The 23,428-nt window shown below is 36.4% G+C and overlaps 1 protein-coding gene across 24 annotated transcripts in view; it reads right to left on the bottom strand.

Annotated features, from left to right (window-relative positions):
- Positions 1-19,927, bottom strand: part of CaMKII (Calcium/calmodulin-dependent protein kinase II) — a 1,422,941-nt gene extending 1,403,014 nt beyond the window's left edge. For 3 of the 24 annotated variants that reach the window (XM_081726345.1, XM_081726349.1, XM_081726340.1), the window contains exon 1: positions 19,668-19,912. In XM_081726345.1, the coding sequence (XP_081582471.1) occupies positions 19,668-19,732 (65 nt within the window). In that variant the 5' untranslated portion in view covers positions 19,733-19,912. Of the gene's footprint in view, positions 1-19,667 lie in introns of all 24 variants that reach the window. The other 21 variants (XM_081726431.1, XM_081726433.1, XM_081726362.1 and 18 more) reach the window with 16 other exon arrangements.
- Between the last annotated feature and the right edge of the window lie 3,501 nt (positions 19,928-23,428).

Below are 23,428 nucleotides of genomic sequence, written 5' to 3'. Positions count from 1 at the left end.
TTGAAGTTTGGTATTATACACCAGTATAATTTTTCAGGTTGAATTTAGATGAATCAAATTTTAATTTCCAATTCTGTGTTTTTGACTTAACAGTTCTTTGACAAGATATTTATAATTTAGATATGATATTTTAAGAGGATGGCTTGTACTTTTGTAGAAGAAAGTTCAATAATATCTGTATTTTTTATACTAACATGTGACTTCACAAATAGAAAGAATATTTTGTAGTTATTATTGCCTAATTTATTTTACACTTCTCCAAAACATATTTGTGCCTAAATGTTTCTAAGTCCCTTAAAATTATGAGTTTGGCAACAACCCATCTGATGTAATAGGAGGGGAAGTCATAAGAAAGAAGAAAAAAAAGAGAGAGAGAGAGAGAATAATAAGGTTTCCCATCCACCTTGTTGTTTGAAGTATTAAGGTCTTATTCCATTACTTAATGCAATGTTAGTGTCAGAACAAAATAGTACCTTGGCAAATGCAAAGTAGTTAGAAAATGTGCATGCTTTTATTTTATTTTTTTCTACTGTTCTTAGTTTAGTTTCTGATTTTATGATTCATTTCCTTATTTCTTTCTTCAGAAGTCATCCTTTAGAAAATCGCTATCTGTATCCGAAAGAAATAAATATCTAAATTCCCTTTAATTTTATTTTCTTTTTTGTTAACTTTTTAAGGGTATAAAGACGCTACTAAAGTGTAACTAAAATGGCTTAAAATGTTTATTCTTGGGATGCCCCTGACAAAAGTATTGCCTCTTTGAAAAATATGTTCATTCCTGACCAGATAACTTCTCCCTCAGTAGAATTTTTTTTTAATCTTTTTAAGAACAGAAACAGGGAACAACTTTTATTTTGTAGACATAAGTACTACTATTAGGAACAAATCAAGTTAAGGAATCGAGTTCGATTACGAAGGCAATATTCAAACTGGCAGTACCAGAAAAACAGTTACCGGTTTTTACGTTGTACGATACTATATATATGGAAAAGCAGTTTTCTGCAATCGATTAAGCATCCCAAGAGTACATTTCATCTATATCCTCTACTGTCTGCTAAAATTGAAAGTAATAGAAGAACATTACAACTTTCGGTTCCAGTATTGATTTACACAGCCCAAAAATAATAATAGATAGTGAGAAGCTTTTTTTTCATCCATTTAACGTTTTAAGAACAGGAAATATCTTATGTCTTAACCCCCTATTCAAACCTAAAGTTTCATTGGGTTTAATGTTGATCGCCATAGAATAAAAACTGTACTAGATGACGAACAACAGTTTTCCTATGGGGGAAAATCAACCACTTTTGGTTTTAACGGTGATTGTTATAAACTAAAAACGGACGTAGAAAGCAAGTTGTTGTTTTCTACAATAAATTAAACATCCCAAGAATATATTCCGTCTTCAGTCTGATCTCTCTACTACAGCCGGAAGTGGCAGAAATCTACCACTTCCGGTTTCAATATTAATTGAGAAAATATTATACATAAACCATTTCTTCACGCGGTGTCAATACACGTATATAGATCGAAGAAGTGCGTGTATGTCTGCCCGTCAAACTTAGTACAACCATACATTATAAAGTAGTAGTGACATGTGTACACCATGCGGAGGGGTGCTTTGTGATGGCTGACCATATATGGGTGAGTTCATTCTCCCTGGGCAAATATTCAATTCATACACTGATGTGGTTACGTGAAATAGTTGAACATCCAGTGATTTCTTCAACTTCCTCTCATTCTTTTTCACGTTTCAGTATCAAAGTCATTGCTGCTGCTCTACTTCAGTTTAAATCAGTAATTCGTGAACTTGGTATCTCTGTTCCCTGGTGCTTCTTGACAAGTTTCAATAGACATCGGGAATAAATTAATGATGTAATTACAAACTTATAATTAATATTTTAACAAAAAAAATTTGAACTAGTGTTCGCTTACTTTTAAAATTTAAACCAAATCAACCCATACATACACTAAGTAGACCTATTTCTGAACTTTGCACAATGGTAAATTCTTAGCACATTTTCCAAGGACGGCGGTATTCTTGATACATTAACTAAAGACTCTGCACAAAGATCTAGTACATTAAAAAAAGGACCTACTTGATTTCTAAGTCGCCACCAAACCAAATCATTTGCAGCCCTTGACAGATCTCTTCTAGAAAAACTAGTGCCAAATATATAGAATTAGTTGCATCTGTGGATAGTGTTTTTCAGGTCCTGAAAGACTGTAATTCGACTAGGCTGAGCCATCTCATAGGTGAACCAAGGGGAAAATTTGCCCCAGACTGAGCTGCACTGGTCTGACGCCATAGGAAGAAATAGGCTGTTTAACACGTTCGCTGCTGAGGACGCCCATCGGCGTCCAGTACTGAATTTGGCATATGCGCCGGACGCCTCTCGGCGCTTGTCCCTGCAGCTGATTCACTTTCCCGCCAGCGCTAGTGCAGGTATTGGCGGGAAAGTGAATCAGCTGTAGGAACAAGCGCCGAGAGGCGTCCGGCGCATATGCCAAATTCAGTACTGGACGCCGATGGGCGTTCTCAGCAGCGAACGTGTTAAAAAAAAGTAACTCTTTTTGATTCATTCTTGAAAATATAAATATTTAGAGCTCATGAACCATCATTTTCGAAGGAATTTTTAAAATGTTGCCATTAATATCGCGAAACACTCATAAGGTTAACATAGGCTACATTAAAGATAACTGTGACGCATATCCAATTCGTGTGTGTTACATAAGAATTTGCAGACTATTGAACTCTAAATCTGGTTGTTTTAAATTCAATAAAAGAGAACAATGCATATAAGAGGTGTTCTACAAGTAAATTCACCGATAAATTATTATGTTAGTTAAGACTAGAGGGTCCTTCCATACCAATTCAACACACCATTTATACTAACCCTTTCAGATATTGATTTTTACGCCACATGAAGATATTATAGCATGATCGAAGGATACCAAATTTCAACCTTCTATGTCTATTAGTTTTCGGAATCTCCAATTTTGGTAAAAAAAAAATTGCATATACGTGCGTATTAGCTTCTTTTAATTTGATATATGTCGGCTGCTAATTAACGTACCGGACTAAGACTTACGTTATTACAAAGCCATTGTTTTAAGTTTTGTTCTAGATATATAACTCAATGGGTGTGTACTAAAAAGAATTTTCGAAATTGAATTTGAAAAAAAAAAAAAAAAAAAAAAAAAACTCATATGTAGGTTAGGCCTTTATAAAGATACGATCAAAATATAATTTTGGGATCGTTATGGAATCGAGAGGTACAGACTTCGAAGGAAATAATGTATTTGATCTAGGAATTAATTCGTGCGGGTGGACAAGAGATGGCGCAACGAACGGAGCGTCCCACAGTTCCGTGTATCCACACATGTGTTGCAAACCCCTGTCATCGCGTATCGTTCGTAGTATAGGGCAGTGGATTAAAGCGTCAACAACACCAGTTTGTAGTTAAGTGAACATGGCGCAATTTGTGCCTGATAAAGTGTTTTTACGGGGTGTCCTGCTACATTACTTTAACATGCAGAAAAGTGCGACTGAAAGTCATCGTATTTTGGTGGAAGTGTATGGTGACCATGCTCTAGCTGAGCGAACGTGTCAGAAGTGGTTTGCACGGTTTAGAAGTGGTGATTTCGGCTTGGCAGACCAAGAGCGAGCTGGACAGCTAAAAAAATTTCAAGACGAAGAATTGACAGCATTGCTCGAGCAGGATTCGTGTCAAACGCAGGAACAACTTGCAGCAGCATTAGGCGTTGATCAAACAACAGTCTCCAAACGCTTGAAAGCCATGGGAATGATTCAAAAGATGTCACATTGGGTTCCACATGAATTGAAAGACAGAGACGTTGAAAGACGAAAAACCATTTGCGAATTGCTGCTTCAACGACAGAGCAGAAAGGGGTTTCTGCATCGAATTATTACGGGTGATGAGAAGTGGATCCATTACGAGAACTCTAAACGAAAAAAGGCCTGGGTGAAACCAGGTGAACCAGGTCCATCACAACCAAAACGAGATATTCACTGTGCAAAGGTTATGCTGTGCATATGGTGGGATATGAAAGGTGTGGTGTACTATGAGCTGCTGCAACCGGGTGAAACTATGAATGGAGAACGTTATCGACGACAATTAATGCGTTTGAAGCAAGCTCTGGCCAGAACACGACCAGAATGGGAGAACAGACACGATAAACTTATTGTTCAACATGATAACGCTCGCCCACATGTCGCAAAACCGGTCAAAACCTATTTAGAAAATGTCGGATGGGAAGTTTTACCCCACCCGCCGTATTCACCAGACGTTGCTCCTTCGGACTACTACTTGTTCGATTGCATGAACAACGATTTGATTGGACAGCGGTTTACTTCTGCAGAAGATATTGAAACATGGGTCTCTGACTGGATCGCTTCCAAGGATGAGGACTTCTTTCGCCACGGAATCCGTACATTGCCTGACAGATGGGCGAAAGTGGTGGCTAGCGATGGACAATATTTTTCTTAAGGTATTTATGTATTTTGTGTTTGTACTACAGCTTCAATGTGTGCGTACCAACCGCACGAATTAATTCCTAGACCAAATAAATAAAGAAAAAAAAATGTCTTACATGATTTGCATAGTGTTCACTGAACTTTCCTTGCGCTGTAACATTTGTCAATCATTCAAACTACTCAACTCTAGCGCATCTATAAGCAGAGACAAACCTTTAGCTAAAGCCTTTTGAAGAGACTTATTTCTGGAAAGCTCTGGCAGTTCTCTTAACTTCATCTTCAGGAATACGGTAAACACGACCAGTAGGTGTCACTGGGCTCACTTTGCATAAAATGTCGCGTGGCAACCCACAATACGTCCACCTTATATGAATAAAAAAATAAAGGTGATGGTCCAGCAGGGTGCAAGAATGTTATCTTCACCTGGCCATCATTTTGATTAGTACTGACGACATGTCCGAGCCACCAATTTCCTTCGTAAACTGTAGTCACATATCCATGAATTTCACTTAAATGCAAGCGTCCTCGATGTCAGTAGCTGGTGTATGCTGGATGTTGAAGAAAAGGAGAAGGGCTTAGTCACTACAGGCGTTCTATCACAGGGAACAAAGGCATGGAGTCTTCCTGTCCCTGGAATTCCGGGAATATCTTCGAAACGTTCTAAGAAATTCATCAGTCGCAGCATATTCCAAGTGAGTGATATGAACTCAATCCTTAAGATACTCTTCTTTACCCAATCACAAAGTTGTAATGGTTCCAAGATTTGATGTGAGAATGGGCGCTGGTGGCTTGCTTTTCTTGCCAGTCTTTTCACAATGTTTCCTACACCATTGCATGGGCCTTTACCATGGGCTGTGGCAAAAGAGTGCTATTCAGACTGTATTCCGAAGTCTTGTTGGTATAAGCATAAGTTTAGAAAGTTCATACGGTTTTTATACTGTGCAGCTGAACTATTCGAAAAGTAGACAATTTTCTCAGGGACAGTACTAGGTTTGCTCCGAAGGAATTCCACAGGTTTCTTCTGAAAAAAAAAAAAAAAAAAAAAAAAAAAAAAGCCACAGTATTGTGCTCAAGCCAGTCAGATAATATAACCAAATTATAGTTGTCATTTTTGTTACCTTTTCGGTGATAAATGACGAAGGGGTGGACTGTAGCTTGGTTGGTATTCCAGTGAAATGATTGTGCCTCATCTTATACAACAAAGTAATAATTTTCGGTGAAGTCACAAACAACAACGGATTAACTTTCAGAAATGTTTCGCTGAAAAATAAACGTTGTTCCTTTCCTATGAAGTCATGATGAAGATCACTTAAGTTTTGACAAAACAGCTCAATAAATTCTGATGGTTGCTTCTGAAGAGTTTCTAATGTACATCTATCAGCAGACAACCATTGACGGAAAATAACAGTTTTGATTAACTTTTCCTTTAGGGTGTCTTACACCAAAGTTTTGATGACGTCAGTTCCTGGACAAGACGAGTAAATTCCTATGAGGCGTACGCAGTTCTTGTAAGTTGTTATGGAATTATTGGTGAGAGTATGTAACTTGACATTTTCCATCATCAACTTCACGTTTTGGTGTGTCGTACAAACGCAAACAGTGTACATTCCATTAGCTCCAGCTAACACAACATTTTTTGGACGAAGCTCTGCAAATTTGAAAAACCCATGTTCATATAAGGAAACTGCTCTTTAAAAAACTGATATACTTCCCGAAAATTACACAAAAGAAGACGTTTAGAATTTTTAACTTTCCTCCCACGACTCTCCTAAGCATGTTATCGACGATCAAATATTCCATCATATACTGTATCAAATATTTCCTCAAAGTGGAATTTCAACGTGCACGATACCAAGTTGTATGCAACTTTTGGGTTAGTAACAGTGGCGGTTCGTGCTTTGAATTTTAGGTGGTGCACAATATATGACCTCGTTTTTTCATTATTATTAATATTATAAATAATAATTTAATAATAATAATAATAGTATAAACAATAATAGCGATTTCTTCATGGTATACTTCTAACATGCAATGGAGAAGCTCATTTTGTATGATTTTTGACGTATCCTTAAAAATTTTCTAATGATTCTTGAGAGCACTGCTAAGTTCAGCGCTGAAATTAATTAATGCATGGATTTAAAAAAGAGTGTTTCATGACGTCCTCTTATAAGCCAGTTCGAAGACGCCACAAAGCCGAATTGATGATTATATTGAGCACGTTCCTGTTTTGCGTCACTTTTTGATTGTGATTCTCAATGGACCATCTATAACAAACAAGCAAGTAAGTAAGTAAGTAAGTAAGTAAATAAGTAAGTAAATAAGTAAGTAAGTAAATAAGTAAGTAAGTAAATAAGTAAGTAAGTAAATAAGTAAGTAAGTAAATAAGTAAGTAAGTAAATAAGTAAGTAAGTAAATAAGTAAGTAAGTAAATAAGTAAGTAAGTAAATAAGTAAGTAAGTAAATAAGTAAGTAAGTAAGTAAGTAAGTAAGTAAGTAAGTAAGTAAGTAAGTAAGTAAGTAGGTAGGTAGGTAGGTAGGTAGGTAGGTAGGTATGTGTGTGTGTGTGTGTGTGTGTGTGTGTGTGTGTGTGTGTGGTGGATATCCACAACACCTTTTTCACTCTATGCATCTTCCCCTGCCCCGAACAAACACGGGAAACAAAACAAAGCATTTTAAATTTCATATCCACATAACCACTTATGCTGTTCGTACAAATTGAGATTAAACTTCCTTGTAAATGTTTGTTTCTGACTTCAAATTACTTGCGTTATATTGAGAGTCGGAATCGGCCCTCCGATGTTTTTCACAAGTAGCTTTGCTTATAAAGTTCTTTTTGAAAACGGCTCATTCAACAGAGAAGTTACAGAATTCATTGTCACTTTACGTATATCAGGGACAGACACGCATTATGCATTTACAGCAACAATACCAATGCATAACAAAGAGCGGCACACGCACCCACACAACACTACAAAGTACGAACAGATTCGACAATTTGATCGTGAACATACTCCCGTCCGACTGCAAATACATGAGTTTTTCCGGTGTGATTTATTTTGCGCCAAAAGAAACCATCCAAATACCCCCCTCAAAGACCTTTTAGTGAGAGGGGTGTACTATTTTAAGTAGCCCCCCTATTTTAAGTAGCCAAAGGCGTGGGCGATAGTAGGAGGAAGAGGAAAGTGAAGAAAGACAAGGGTTTCCTACATTAGACATTGGTCAGTCAAGTTGAGGACAGGGATTGCAGTTACAGTAGAAACTCGATTAACCGTCACTCTGTTATCCGTCACTGCTCCGGAAAGTACTGTACTTTAAATGTGCCGCAATTGACGCCGTGCGCCGTGCAGAGCACGGAATAAAGTGTAAGTGAAATAGACTGAAATAGTCATGCGTCACTTCCGGTCATGCTAGTTTCCACACAAAAACTTGGTACAGTACTGAAACCCTTATGGAGAAAAGCATGGACTTGAAACACTCAAGATGCCAGCAATTAAATTCCAAACTGTTATGAATTATTTTCAAGACGAACCTATATTAGTGTAACATGGAAGGAATACGGTTTACTCTGGTCCTGTTCAGTCATTATAAGTTGTGATGGATATTTATAAAAATTAATTTTAAAAAAGGAGATGTTGCTTGATTTCCGCTTTTCCCAACGCCGGTCCGGCTTGCGGCAGCATTGCACCAAAATGCATTACTCTGGTGTATTACTATCTAGAGCGGGATTGCCCTTGGAACAAGAGGAGAGCGAGACATCATCTCCAATAGGATTAGCTAGTACAGGTATACAATGGAATAAGAGATATAAAAGTTAGTAAACTGGAGGTTTGTCTAAGATTTTCTTAAGAGAATTGCTGATTAGATACGCTTCCATATTAGTAAGTTCAAGTAGCTTTTGAATTCCAGATATTCACGTGAATGCAGTTAATGCACTAAGTGAGTCATAGATACAAAGTGTTCGAATGTTTTTCTTTTTGATATATATTAGAGACTAGCATATATTACCCGCTTCGCTGCGTTGAAATGAAAATTTTAATAAACAACTCCGTATCTCGTGTGTTTAATACCCGTGAAATATGATGTTTTCGTTTTTAATGGCATCGATTTAAACGGCATTGGAAAGATCATTGATCATCTCGGCGACCGCGAAAACCATGGATTCGACACTAATATTGGTCATTTTCGATCATTTTACTATCTCTCCTAAATTGCGGGGTTGAATTTGGTTTTAAACTGGATCGGAAGTGTCACCTGTCATCTCAGCGACCCCGGAAACTATGGATTCGACACTAATATGGGTTATTTTTGATCAGTTTCATGTGTTTCTCTTTCTCTCTCCCCCAAGATGCGCGGCTGAATTTGGATTTAAACAGCATCAGAAGTGTCACTGTTCATCTCGGCGACCCCAAGAACTATAGATTCAACACTAATATCGGTCATTTTCGACCATTTATATATATTCCCCTCCCCTATGTTGCGGGCCATGACATCGGAAGTATCACCGTTCATCTCAGCAACCCCAAAAAATGTGGATTCAGCACTAATATCGGTCATTTTCAATGATTTTTTAAATATGTCTTCCACCCCCAAGCTGCGAGGTTGAATTTGAAATGAAATGAAATTATTGAGTTTTACGTCCCACAGTTATGCCGGTTAGGCTAAAGGAGACGGGGGGTTGAATTTGAATTTAAACGGGATCGGAAGTATCACTGTTCATCTAAGCGACCCAGAACATTATAAATTCGACACTGGTAAAGGTCATTTTCTACCATTTTTATATATCTCTTTCTCCCCCTCCCCCAAGTAGGGGGCTGATCTTGGATTTAAACCGGATCGGAAATGTTACTGTTTATCTGAATGATCCCAAAAACTATGGATTAGACAAAAATATTGCTCATTTTCGATCATTTTAAAATATTTATCCCCTTCCCCTACGTTGTATCCTCCCATCCCCAATTATCAGGGCTGAACTTGGCTTGAAACAGCATCAGAAATGTCACTGTTTCTCTAATCGATCCCGAAAACTATGGATTCAACACTTATATCGGTCATTTTTGATCATTTTTAAATTTCACTCCCCTACGTTGCATCCTCAAAGTGAATAGCCTAAAGTAATCCCTGTCCCTAAACTCATGTATGTTGAAAATTTGAGATCGGTCCGGTGGTTCAAGAGTGATGAAGTCATAAAGGCAGTCATTTTTATTTTTTTTTACATATATATATATATATATATATATATCTTACCCCTCCCCCTCTCCTAGGTTGGCTCGCCAAAGTAAAACGATAAAAACATCCAAGGCCCGACTCTCATACATGTTGAAAATTTGATCGAGATTGGTTGTGTGGTTCAAAAGTTATTATGTTTTATTCCTTTTTATGTATACGCCCCCCTCCCCTAGGATCTACCGTTAAAGTGAAATTACCAAAATGTTTCCAGATCCGAATCTCATGTATCTTGAAAATTTGATAGAGGTCGGTAGGATAATTCAAGACTTAAGATACAAAGATAGTCACTTTCAGTCTCATATAAATTGATTTTTATATATCTCCTCCTCCTCCTCTACGTTTCTCCGTCAAATTTAAATCTCAAAATCGATCCTAGGCCTGAACGTCATCTATGTTGAAAATTTGATCAAGATCGGTCGAGTGGTTCAGGAGTTAATAAGTTTTATTTATTTTTTACATCCCCTCCCCCTCCCCAAACCCTCAGTTCTACCATCAAAGTGAATAGCCTAAAACCAGCCCAGCCTCGAACCTCATCCATGTTGCAAATTTGATCCAGATCGGTCGGGAGCTTCAGGAGATTTAGAGTGACAAACATAGTGATTTTCAATTTTATATATCTATATATAGATTGTTTAATAACAAAGGCCTCCTTTAATAAAAGAGAGATGAGGGTAGTTTGAATTGTGATATAATATTGGTTTCCGGGATATAAAAAGTGCTCCTAAACATTTGTTTTCGTACTTAGATGCATCTCTCAACATTAAAAAGTTATCCTTTGGTGACCGTTAAACATGAGATTACTATATGTTTGAGTTCTTATCATATCATTATCTACTTTTAGATAATTTAGCACAATAATCAACGACAATTTTAGTTGTTTCATAATTCCAGATGAAACACGGTAAAGCTGGAGCTTTATGAATGAAAGGCTCAAGATTTTAAATACTCGAACAGACGTTTTGAATCCACGGGATTGAGATTTTCAGTTTCAAATTAATTATGAAATAGAATACTTCACTAACTGCATGTTGTCACATGGCCAGGGATGGATCTATAATGCAGTAACGAAGTCATGTGCCTTCCCAATTAATACAAAGAAAAATAATTAAGAAGCAACAATTAGGAAACTGTCTGTACACATAAAATTAATTGAAAGTAGGTGGCGTTGGGCCAAGTACTATATTTCAGGAATATCTATCCAGATGATAACAAAGGAGAACAACATAGTACATAAATTTTTGGAAGCTGCGGTGAATCTATACAAACCGTGAAGATAAGCACAAACATAAATTACATTGTAACAACACAACTTTCCTAACCTAACCAAAAGTAGACAATATTTTTTAAAAAAAATAACATTTTTTCTAAAAAATGAAGGCCCGCTCAAGCCGAGTGCACAAATTCTTGAGAGCTGCGGCCAATATATACAAACAGTAAAGCAAAGAAAGACATAATTTACATTGAAATGGCAAATCTAACCTAACCAAAATTAAGCAATATTTAAAAGAAAAATTACTTTTATTTTGGTAAAACAATTGCTGGCTCCCTGAGGTCGACATATGCCGATTACTCTATTAAATGGAGCCCTGAACACTGTATTCCTACTTCAGTACTTACACGGATTTCTCTGCAATTTTCTGAGCCACAACAAATGTATTGTATTGTATTTATTTTCTCCCTTTTTTCATACAAATTGTTCAGAACGTGAACGTATGAGTTGGACACGTCACAAGAACACTGAATGTGTACATATGTATACACAGTTTTTCATTATTCTATTTACATACGACGATATAAAACAACATAACAGTTAATAAAACCTTACATTATAGATATACAAAATATATATATTTTAAACCTTATTTACCACAGGCGAGATATTCTTCTACAGAATAGAAGCAGTGTTCGAGTAGGTAGTACTTGACTGATTTATTGAAACCGGATGTTTTGTTTTTTAAAGTGGAAGGAAGCTTGTTATAAATATTCACTGCCATAGGAAATGTACTATTCTTATGCACTTTTAAACGTGAGGACTCTTACATGAAGATCCGACGCTTGTCTTGTATTATGCGTATGAATATCTGAGTTCAACCAGAAGCTGCTTGTACCTAGCTGTCTATCTTTTGTTACAAATTTTAGAAGTCCATATATATATATATAAACATGGAAGATTTCAAGAAATTTAAATAGAGGTTTACAAGAAGTTCGAGGTTTACTTCCGGTCATAAACCTTAAAGCTCTCTTTTGTAAAACGAATATGGAATTTAGCAGTGCAGTAGATCCCCAGAATATAATACCATATTTCAATTTAGAATGAAAAAGTCCAAAATAAGTTGTGAGCAGAACATGCTGACTGACACTATTTCGTAAAGCTTTAACATAACAGGTTTGAGCCAATTTACTAGATAAGTTTTGAATGTGAATTTTCCAATCTAATGTATCTGACACCCAAAGACCAAGAAATTTAATATCCGAAATGTAATTCAACGTTTTGCCGTTAATTGTTACACAAGGACGTTCTCTTATCTCGCTTTTTACTACGTGAAAGCACATGCACGAAGAATTTGTTGTATTTAGTATTAGTTTATTTCTATCCATCCAGTCACTGACGGCAGACATGGTGGAATCTACTGCATTACATAACTCAACGTAAGAGTCTCCGGTTACTAATATATTTGTATCGTCAGCATATAGAACAATTTTAGCAGAGTCTAAACATTGTGACAAATCATTTATATATATTAAAAATAGAATAGGGCCTAAGATGGAACCTTGCGGAACTCCAAATTTTAACTCTTTGGTATCTGAATAACATTTGCTTACTCCCTGAGTGTCTCGAGTTTGACAGTTAATTTCAACAGTTTGCCTTCTGTTGGATATATACGATTTAAACCACTCATAAGCATTTCCCCTAATACCATAATCTTGTAATTTTTCAAGTAAAATTTGATGATCAATTGTATCAAAAGCTTTGCTAAGATCAAGAAATATGCCGGTTGTATACTTCTTAGCGTTTAATGAATTTAAAGCCGAATAGAGAAAGGAGTAAAGAGCAGTTTCAGTAGACTTATTTGATCTAAAGCCATTTTGAGCAGAAGATATTGAGTTAAAATTATTTAGAAAGCTAACTAGTCTTATATACATAAGCTTTCAAAAAGTTTAGAGAAGGTAGACAGACATGATATTGGTCTGTAGTTCGATGTAAGATCTTTCTTGCCACTTTTATATAAGAGTTTAACAACTGCTAGCTTCAATGCTTCAGGAAAAACGCCACTACTAAATGAGTTATTTACTATGAAGTATAAGATATCAGCAATCTCATAAGAGCATTGATTTAGAATTTTATCAGCAATTTCATCATATCCTGAAGAACTCTTGTCAATTTCAGTGTAGTATTTAAGATTTCCTGACTAGTTACCGGATGTAAGAACAATGATTTTTCGAAAGTATCATTGTATCTACTAACGTATTGTTTGCTAGATAGTTTATTGTTCACGTTATTAGTGATAAGCTTTTCCACTTCATTCGTGAAGTAATCGTTAAAAGCATTTGCAATTTCAGTCGTTTTTTTAATAATTTTATTTTGACAAGAAACGCTAGTTATTTTAAGGAGAGTTTTCGTTCCCCAGATTCCTTCCGAACAATTTGCCATGTAGCTTTTATTTTATTGGAAGCTTTCCCAGTGTAAGTATCATTCTCTAACATATATGCCTGTCTTATGACCTTACGTAAAACTCGTCTGTACTATTTATGATATCGTTCAAATACGGGAGTACGGCAGCGTCGGGATAGTTGATGTAAATAGCGCATTTTTTGTAGAAAAACCGTTATTCCTAAAGTCTTCCACTTCGAACTGGCATTTACCGATTTATTTATCTTAAATTTTTGTTTAGGAAAAGCAATATTAAAATAATGAGTAAATATACATAAAAAGGAATTAAACTGGTCGTTAACATTACATTCATTATAAACATCTTCCCACGACTCAGTTTTCAACAAGTATCTGAAATATGCCACGTTACTGGGTGAAAATGAACGCCTTTCAGACCATTCCACACCCACGTTTGTATTCTTATCAATTATTTCTGAGGAAAAATAAAGAAGTCGAGCATTATGATCAGAATAGCCTAGGTTTATTACATCAACATGAGATACGAAATCATCACGTGGTAGTGAAGCGCGCCGACATCTTGCCCCACTGTAGGCACATCCCTACATTCTCTCACTCATGCTCCCCGATGCGAAAAGGTTACTCAGTTACAAAACACATTCCCTCATCCAAGCATAACCAATACAAATAAAAATTATTCATATAATAAGAAATATATTAAAATTAAGATACGGTTTTATGAAAAGAATAGTTTGTATGTTACCTGGTGGCTCTCACATAGTTAAACTACATGAAAGGGATTATTTGCGCATAATCACCTCATAGTCAGTGTAATAATGCGATTATACGAATTAGGTGAAATTTTAATGTCATGTAAAACAGTAATACGAGTCTACGAATAAAAACTGGTGGTCTACGTTTACACAAAATTGAGTTGATTTTAAATTTAACGTCCCTTTTCAGCAGCGAGGCTATATGAGACGTGGACCTACTGATTAACGTGGAATCCGAGCCACATGAGCTCCCGCCGGGAATCGAACCCGGGTCTCCCACGCCAACGGCGCCTACGCTAACCGCTTAGCCACGGAGGAGCCCCGTTCACACATAAACATGTAAACAATCCAAACACCGTAGACTCTGTAATAATTCTATATCTACACAATATGTAATTAATCTGATATGCCAATTTAAAGTTCTTCAATAACATAAAAATCATAGTTGGAAAAGGCGGGTTCAATAGTAGAATTGAGACCGGAAGCTTTTCCTCTCTAAAAGTGATGTGGAACAGATTCGTTGTAGCCTATCGTGTTAATATGCATACAATTGCAAGTAAATAGGCGTAATATTAAAATGTAATATTGTTTATAGTGCAAGAATATCCCTACCCTGCATTATGGCACTTTTTAAAAGATGTTACCTTTTATTTTCCAACACTGGTATTGGAAAATTATTAGTCTGTTAAAAGCTGTCATGTGATCATTATTACTTTCAGATAGTCTTACTGTTAATAAGCGATAATCCTTGGTTCTTATTTACAGCAGAAAATCTTTTGTTACTTTTGAATAGACCGACACCAACATAGGTTGATCCAGCTGCCCCCTCACCATCGGCAGATACACCAGTGCTGCAAAAACCCAGTGACAGAGAAAACTGATAATTTTTCACCTCCCCTTCTCTCACACACACACACATGAGTCACTTCTGGATGAGCCCCTGAATACAAAGGACATTTCTTGTAAATAATAAAATTGGAACTAATCTACAATAACCACACTTAGAAATGCATTTTCCGCAAGAGCAGTGAGCGTTTCGGAAATATAATTTAGTGTTTCTCTTTAACGTGGTTTCATTGTTCATCCGAATTCCGATATCTTCTGACATCCGTGGAGATTAAAAATATGGGTTTATTATGAAATGATCAGCATATAATGTTATTTCCGGTTAAGTTCCAAAGTTGGACGTCTGTTTCCAGCAAAATTTTGAAAATTTACAGGAAAAATATGGATAATTTGATCGTTTGTGTGCTTGATAATATATAAGGGTCTCGAAAACTCTGTTTATTTGTTATATATAAGCGGTTATAAGCATGGGACTATACGGCGAGCGGAGGGAACTACTTGGCGCAAGGTAACCGAACAGTTGCATTGTGGGAAAGTAAGGAGCATTTATGTTATCAACATGGCGGATGTACAAGGATTGTTGAACTAACAGTTTTAACATTTGTGAAGCAAGACGTTGATAACGAGCAAAATCTTTTAAAACTTTGTGAAGAGCAAGATTTAAGGAACCTAATAACAAATTGCAGACAATGTGGAAAGGTGACAGCGAAAAAACGTGGCGAAAGCGGACGTCCAACTTGGGAATAAATGCCGTTATTTCTTTGAAAGAAGCTTAAACTAAGTTCCTTAGGGTCCTATGCAAAGTCGTTTATAGTGTTGTATTAAGACCTTCAGTAACGCGTGATGCTAACTTCCGCATTTAGAAAGATGCTAGTGAAGTTTAACACCGATCTAGCTATATCGAAAAAGGTCAGCCTCGATTTTTCTTCTGGGTTGTTCCAATACATTAGAAGAAATCAATACCGGTAGAAGAGAGAACAGTTCTCATGTACTCCGGTATCTCGTAATGTATTTAGTGTCCTCTTTCGATATAAATCGTTGTTAACTTCACTAATGTGTTTCTAAATACGAAAGCATCACACGTTAGTCAAAACAAAGCTGCATAGGGCCCTTAATGTTTTAGGAAGCTTATTAAATTGGCGGGCTTACATTCCCCAAGTAAGTTGGAAGAACATAATAGCTTTCGTAACAGTGTCAGTATAGTCTCCTGAAGAAGCGAAAGCAGATGAGCACCACAATGAATTAGGACTCTTTATTCCTTGCCACTTACAGAACGTATCCTAAGCTTATCGAGTAAGTTATTGGTGTGATCTGTGCATTTGTTGCATTACGGTGGATTGCATAGCAGATGCCTGGTATATTTTAGTTCCGTGTAATACAAAGAAATAAATTACTTTATTCCATTCCTTTTCCTTTGTGAAATACTAGATTTCAGCCTAAAAGAGTTTTAAACTTATGCACGCATATTTACAATTTATATGTACTTTGTAGGTTTTTTCTTTCTTCTTTCTTTCTTAAGTACACGAAAATAAAGTCTACAAGGAAAACAGTAGACTATGTACAGATTACAGTAAAATCGCGCGTAGACGTAAAATTATAGCACACAGCACATCACTGTAGGAAAAAAAAAAAACTTTTGACTAGTATTTCGCTTTTGATTAGCTGTCAAAAACTGCAAAATTTACAGTAATTGGTGCGTTACGGTCCCTGACACACACACCAAGTGTAGGGAAATGTAGTAGCCTCGGAAAGAATTTCTTGTTTAGGGACAAAACTAGTACGATATGCCTTACTATCTATCTAGACATAGAGTAATGAATAATATAGGTATTTATTATTCTGTGTAGTAACTTAAACCTTTAATTCATATATTAATAAAGTTAGCAATTTACGTACATGTTATATTTTTAAGCAGAAATATCGTTGTAGCATTATTAAAGATAATTATTGGTTACTTTCTCCACTTGATTTTAAATGCCATTGTATACTCAGAGAAAAGTTAACACAAATAAGTGTGTTATTTTAGTAATATTTTGATATTCCACTTATAGAAACTCTAATCTCTATATTTATCACGGAAACTATTATAACATGACAAAAATATTCACCTGAAAAATACCGGTACTCTTTTTAAAATATTATTTAGAAGTTATTCTAACAGCATCGTCGTTCCTACTATGAGAAACTGCTATCTTAAGTACCAAGAATACTAACGTAGTCTGCATCTTCGTACATTACGCACTAAGCATTCGCATCGCAGGCTTGAGAACTTTTATTTTTCAACGCATACTACATGACGTCAATTTCGGAAATATGTGTACTTCGAATTCTCCAAGGATCTTATCTTTTGGATATGGCCGTCTTCATTAATGACCGCCTATGTATTGTCGGTACATTCCGTAACGGTTTGCCTCACTGCAACGCAAAATTTACAATAATCAGTGCAAGAGGTATAATGAATTCTCGCATATTTCTGCGTTGCGCTGATGTAAGCAGAACTTTAAGAAGATCAGTATAGACTGACACTTCGGTGCTGGAATTGATTGAATGAGTTACTAATTTGATTTATATTATGAAAATTTAAAAGGCGCTGGCGTAGTTTTGGCGAACTACATTTTGGAAGATTTACAGGTAAAATTGAACATTTTGTATGAAAATACATATGTAGGCCTATAAGGAGCATTTCTGCAGGCGACAGAATTTTACACAAATTAGTACAGCTGTATTTTAGGGTTACAAGTGTCTAATCATTACAAGTGCTTTACGATGGATAAAATAAGTGAGTGTATATAAAAGATGACTCTATTAAATGTTAATCTCTATCTGCAGTGTACAAAACCTTTATTTTATGTTAATTGGTTACTAATATGACACCATCTTAATTTCTACTGGAACTCATATCTTTGCCAAAACCCACTTCTATTGACTAACGTCACTTACGCGTATACCCACCACCGCTGACGCGCCTGCTCGCTTCGGACCAAATCTCGCACGGGCCCAACACTGTCGCCCTCGCTTGGTTCAAATAGCATATATGCGTGTTAGTGGCTACTTAGCATAGGTTGGTTTGTGTTTTTCCACTGTATTTTTTATGCCATAGATCTGGAAGCCGTATCTATATGCAAATCGAAAAAGAATTGTAATTTTTCAACAAATACTTTTGGTGGCAAACTTGAATTATATTTATACCAAGGGAGATATTTTCATGTTGCTCAGCGCAAATCTTGTAGGAGACTATAAGGAGGAAATTAGTGAAAGAATTATCATGTTTCAACAATTATTTCATGTGGCGCGCCAAAAGTAAACATGCACAATTTAAAATTTACGTACTTGTCTCATTGTAACATGGAAATATTATCACGCCCTTATTTTAGAAGTCAATTAGGAACAAAGCTGGCTAACTTTTCACTATTATTTAGTTTTTGTATCATTTCAAATTACAATGTTTAAGTAAGTGAATGGATATGTAACCGAATAACTTTTACAGAATTGATTTAGAAGGGATCATAGTGGCTCAGTGGTAGTGGCCACCCCTAGTGCGGGAGGTACATGGTTTGATGCCCACCTATGCGATTTTGTGGAGGACAATATTGTATCCGTGGGGATTCTCCAGCTTTCCTTTCACCGATTACTTTATAATTCAGCCATCTTCTCCAGCCTTAAGGGCAGTACCTTGGTATGTAAAACTAGAAAGTTCAGTTCGTATACAGAATCTATTGATACAGTTCAGTCTAAGAAACGGGTTGAGCATCAAAGCATTTAAATTTCAACGCTATTCCACCGGAAATCGAACCCACGACCTCGACCACCAAATGAGAGTAGGCTAGTCTCTAGACCAGCACGAGGCTTGGTGCATTATCATGTTATTTAGTAGTCAGCCAGAAGCTTAATATAATTTATGAAAAAAAGTATTTTTTCTACGATTATTTCTGCTGGCCCCCGTAATTTCACCTATTTCAAGTAATGAATTACCGTAACTCCCAGTAAAAATATTTTTCAATAGGATACAGATATAATTAGTGAAAGAATTATAATTTTTGAACAACTATTGGGTCCATATAGGCTATGTCGTAAAGAATTGGTTAGGCTATTAATTCTCGTTAACAACCGAAGTTCGCAGAAAATGAATAGTAAATCATTTCAAAATTGGCGGTTCATAAGCTACGCTGATTTGATTTCTTACTCCGTAAATACCTCACTATATTTTTTAGGTTATTGATTAGAACCTAGTATTTTAAACACGTCTCGCCCTCTTGATTTATCTTCGTAGTTTTTCTTTACAATAACTTTTACGCCAATTTTAATGATACAAGTAAAATTAATCTGATAGTTTAGAGCCAAAACTAAAGCGTAAAATCTATTACAACCTCTGGTTGGTATTCAGACGTGCTAGGAATAGCTAACGTTGGTCAACTCAGGCGCTGTAGAACTATAGCCTCCAACTTCGCAATAAATAAAAAAAAAAAAAAAAATCGATATGCAAGAACACCATTCACCACAGAACCTGCAATTTTAGTTAAAAAACATTTAAAAGTCGCTTTCAAAGTAAAAGAAAAATATTTAAATATTATCATTCGTACAAAGAAGTCTGCAGGATAATGAACTAGACGCGTAGTGTCGTCTGCAAAATGATAGCCTCTTTTTGTAACGAACGAAATGTAAATCTTCCCCAAAGATCCAGTACACTGATTTCATATGAAAGGTAAACGGTACTTACTTTCCTAACTCCTCCTTGAGCTCATAATTATCACTAAATCTAGTACAAGCTGCTGGCGCAGCCATACTGCAAACTACAATATTTACTCCACTACTTAAAACTGATGCACTACCCTGCACGAATGTGCAGCTCTGTTGTAATCGATAAGATATATATATATATATATATAAATATAAGTGTATGTGTGTGTGTCTCCATATAATATATATACATATATATCACACATATAGTCGAGAAAGTTGATCCTAAGAATTTACAGCTTCAAAATTGGTACCTTCTATTCAGTTATTTCAATTTTTATTCCTTTTTCCTACTACCCCTTACTGTTTTCTGTCATATGAAACAAATATTGACTAGTGTAGTAGCTTTCGTCGAAATGGCAGTAGTCTCTTCCCTTTAATTTTCTGCGTAAGGAAAATATCGTCTGCTCCGACAAATGAAAACGCACGTGCGCCGGTGGTTAAATGACGATTGAGTTAGGTAAATCTGCTCAATAGTACTTCTTTTCAAAAATATAAATAATTTAACATAATAGATCACAGCACATAATTTGATAAAAAGAATGTATATTTTAAAATTTCCTATTTTAATGTACTATGTTGATGTTTAATGTTTGTTTCAGTGGAATTAAAAGTAATTTGCTGAAGTGATTAATTACGAGCAACGAAAAAGTACTGCAATTAATTTATCCATGTGCGTTCAATGTAACCCCTACAGCTTAGGCAGTGGTAGAGCACAGATATTCCGTGGGTGAAGAATTGGGACAGTCACCCAAGCTTCGTGCCATACGAAGGAAGAAATGAAATTTAATGTCCTATGATTATGCACCGAGGATAAGGGAGATGATGATGATGAGAATGAATGAAATGGTGGAGTGAATAAAGGGGAGGAAAGGGGAGAACCCCGAGAAAGTCCACGCACATAGCCTATGTTAACTACAAAGCCCACTTAGTGAGAGTTGGGGTGGATCCAGGTACCCTACTCACTAGAGGTGAACGCTCTTCCCCTTTTATTTAATGCAATAACTGATTAATCGAACACATCTCATTGACTTCATTTCCTACAACTGAACCACCGCGGTCCCCATAGAAGGAAAGAATTACCTCTTTAACGAAAAATAATAAGTTTATCATATTTTATTCATTCATCGGATTCAGAATATTTTGAGATGATTGGTCATCAGTGGTATTATTCTAATTTTTTAACAACCGGTTCTCTCTCTCTCTTCCTTTCTGTATATATATATATATATATATATATATATATGGGTAAAAGTGAGGGGGATCGCAGGCAGTGGCGGAGCCAAGGGTGGGTCTGGGGGGGCCAGGCCCCCTTGCTCAAAATTTTGGCCCCCCTAGCGGCCCCCACACACAGATTGACACTGCTATAGGTAGACAAATGGTGAATTAATAGTGGCCGCAAGTTAAACTACTACCGAAACATATCTCGACAACAAAGTTACCAACTGCAGAATATCGTATGTTGCAATAGTCTGCGTTCTGAGCAAAAACCTTCAGGCTCCTTTTTGTTTGGAGTACAGCAAGATCTAATTTATCTAAATCTGTAAGATGCATGCATTGACCTCAGCATCTGAACGTTCCTTTTAACCTCTGTCCCTTATCTGGTTGTCTTCTTTGTTTTCGACAAAGAACAACAAAAAAAAAAAAAAATCAGTATGCATTCTGATTTGCTTCAATGTTGAAAGTCATACTAAAATAAGAGATGCTTCCTTACAAATAGCATGCTTTGCAGTAAAACTTTACACTCGTGTTGGACGAAAGAAGTCTTCGTACATTAAGTAAGTAATTAATTTCCATCGATTATGGCGACATAGAACAAATGCATAGCATCCATTAAATAATTTTATTATTATTATTATTATTATTATTATTATTATTATTATTATTATTATTATTATTATTATTATTATTATTATTATTATTATTATTATTATTATTAAATAATATCGAGAGGTTTTGTTTAATATACAGTAAAAGAAGAGGGCAGAAGTTTTTATTATTTCTGTCATTCTCTCTGCTGTTCGTATCCCAATAGTTCGAGAAAATTAAGATACTCAATACTACCAACACCTACTATTTACTACTTGTACTGGTTCTCCTCGTCTACCTTCTGGTCTTGTCTCTAGTACGTCTAATTTCCTAACGCTCTTGGCCGTGGCAACTAAGTAGAAACCTTCTGCTGCGATGTTAATAAGCGATACTAGCGATCTCCAAGGAAAACGGAGTCCGCGCTTGGTGGACCTATTCTACTAACTGAAGCTTGGGGAAATGAGGCTAACAAAAATCAGTGATTCTTTATAAATAAATCTTTCAGAAGTTATTTTCTTTTAAACTATTTTAACTTTAGCTTAATCCAAAAACTGCTACTACTAGAGAAACTCCGAAATTTATCACAGAGCCAGTGCTACAATCTCCTGATTACTAACCATCAGGTAAGATACCGAGATGATACAACTTGGTCGCGGCAGTAATGCTGTTTTGTGTAAAAGTGTAGTTACTCCCATGACCAGGTTGTATCATCCTGTTATCTGATGTTTGTGGGACTGGTCTACGGATATTCCATTCACCTGCTATTTCTTAATATCCAAATGGTATGCCACATGCAACAACCACTCCATAAATCTAATCTAGGCATGTAGCGTGAACAATCCGAATCGGAAAGTGTCCTATTTTTCAGCTCTGGATCCCTTCGGGAAGGAATTCATTTCTTTTGGATTAGCACCGCATACGTAGCAAGATTGTGCCGATCTCGTTTGTCTCACGGCGTTACATATTTTTCCATTCACCATTGTGAACTGCAGTTTGTGTGTAACCTCAAATTCTGTTGTTTCTATACTGCTATCTCGTAACAGCGGAATATTGATGCAGCTTGGAGCCAGGCACCTAATTTGCTCTTCCATTAGGCTAGCTTCTTGCCTTGAAAGTTCTTAAGTTTCTTTCCTAAATTGTAACTTTATCGGTCGACCATATCTAGTGGATGAGGGACGTTTATTTTTCCACACTACAACTCTAACCCTTTTTTTTTTCTCATAGTAAAGTTGCAGAGGCACAGCTGACTTGAAAAAATGTCGCTGTCTTGAAAGCCCTCTTCCCGAGCTGTCTGTTTGTATTGGGCTTGCCCGTAGGTTCCGTCGCATCCCCATTTGGTAATCAGCTGCAGAGATTTCAGATACTTTTCTGGGATGGTTTCGAGCACAGGTTCCTGTACTTGCAGAATTCTTGCAGTTGTATGATCGAGGAGAGATTGTAGAGCTACTTTAGCTACAGATTCTGTGACGTTAATGACTTCAGGATAGCAGTCTTTCTTTGCGTCCAGAACATGGTTGTAAGGAGGATATATATTGTGATCCAAGTCCTTCGCCCCGTTTCTTAGCAGCTGGTACTGGTGTCGTGTCAGATCCCCCTCGAGTATCAGTGTTAAAGCCTCCTCTGGGTTGTAACATTTGGGATTCTGTTTTTGGGTATGTGCCCATGAATTTCGAATCTTGGCGATTTTTCCCTTTCCTGAAGAAGTTTCGTTTTTTCCAATTCTCTCTCCTCTCTATATTTCAATTGAGTAGCCTAAGCAAGAGTAGTATCGCTGAATGAGGAGCCCAATGTTTCTGTTTTTCTCCTCTTCGAGCGCTCGCTGCTCACTGAGAAAGCCACTTCTGTTCGTCCAGGTCCAGCTACACCTGCTGAAGTCGATGGCCCCCAGTCGTCTTCACTGACAGATTCAGTCATCATTAACAACTCACCGTC

Source organism: Thermobia domestica, chromosome 1 (assembly GCF_964235325.1).
Source record: "Thermobia domestica chromosome 1, izTheDome1.hap1.1, whole genome shotgun sequence".
Taxonomy (NCBI): Eukaryota; Metazoa; Arthropoda; class Insecta; order Zygentoma; family Lepismatidae; genus Thermobia; species Thermobia domestica.
The sequence above is the reverse complement of the archived record's forward strand: the minus strand, read 5'-3'. Positions and strand labels throughout refer to the sequence as shown.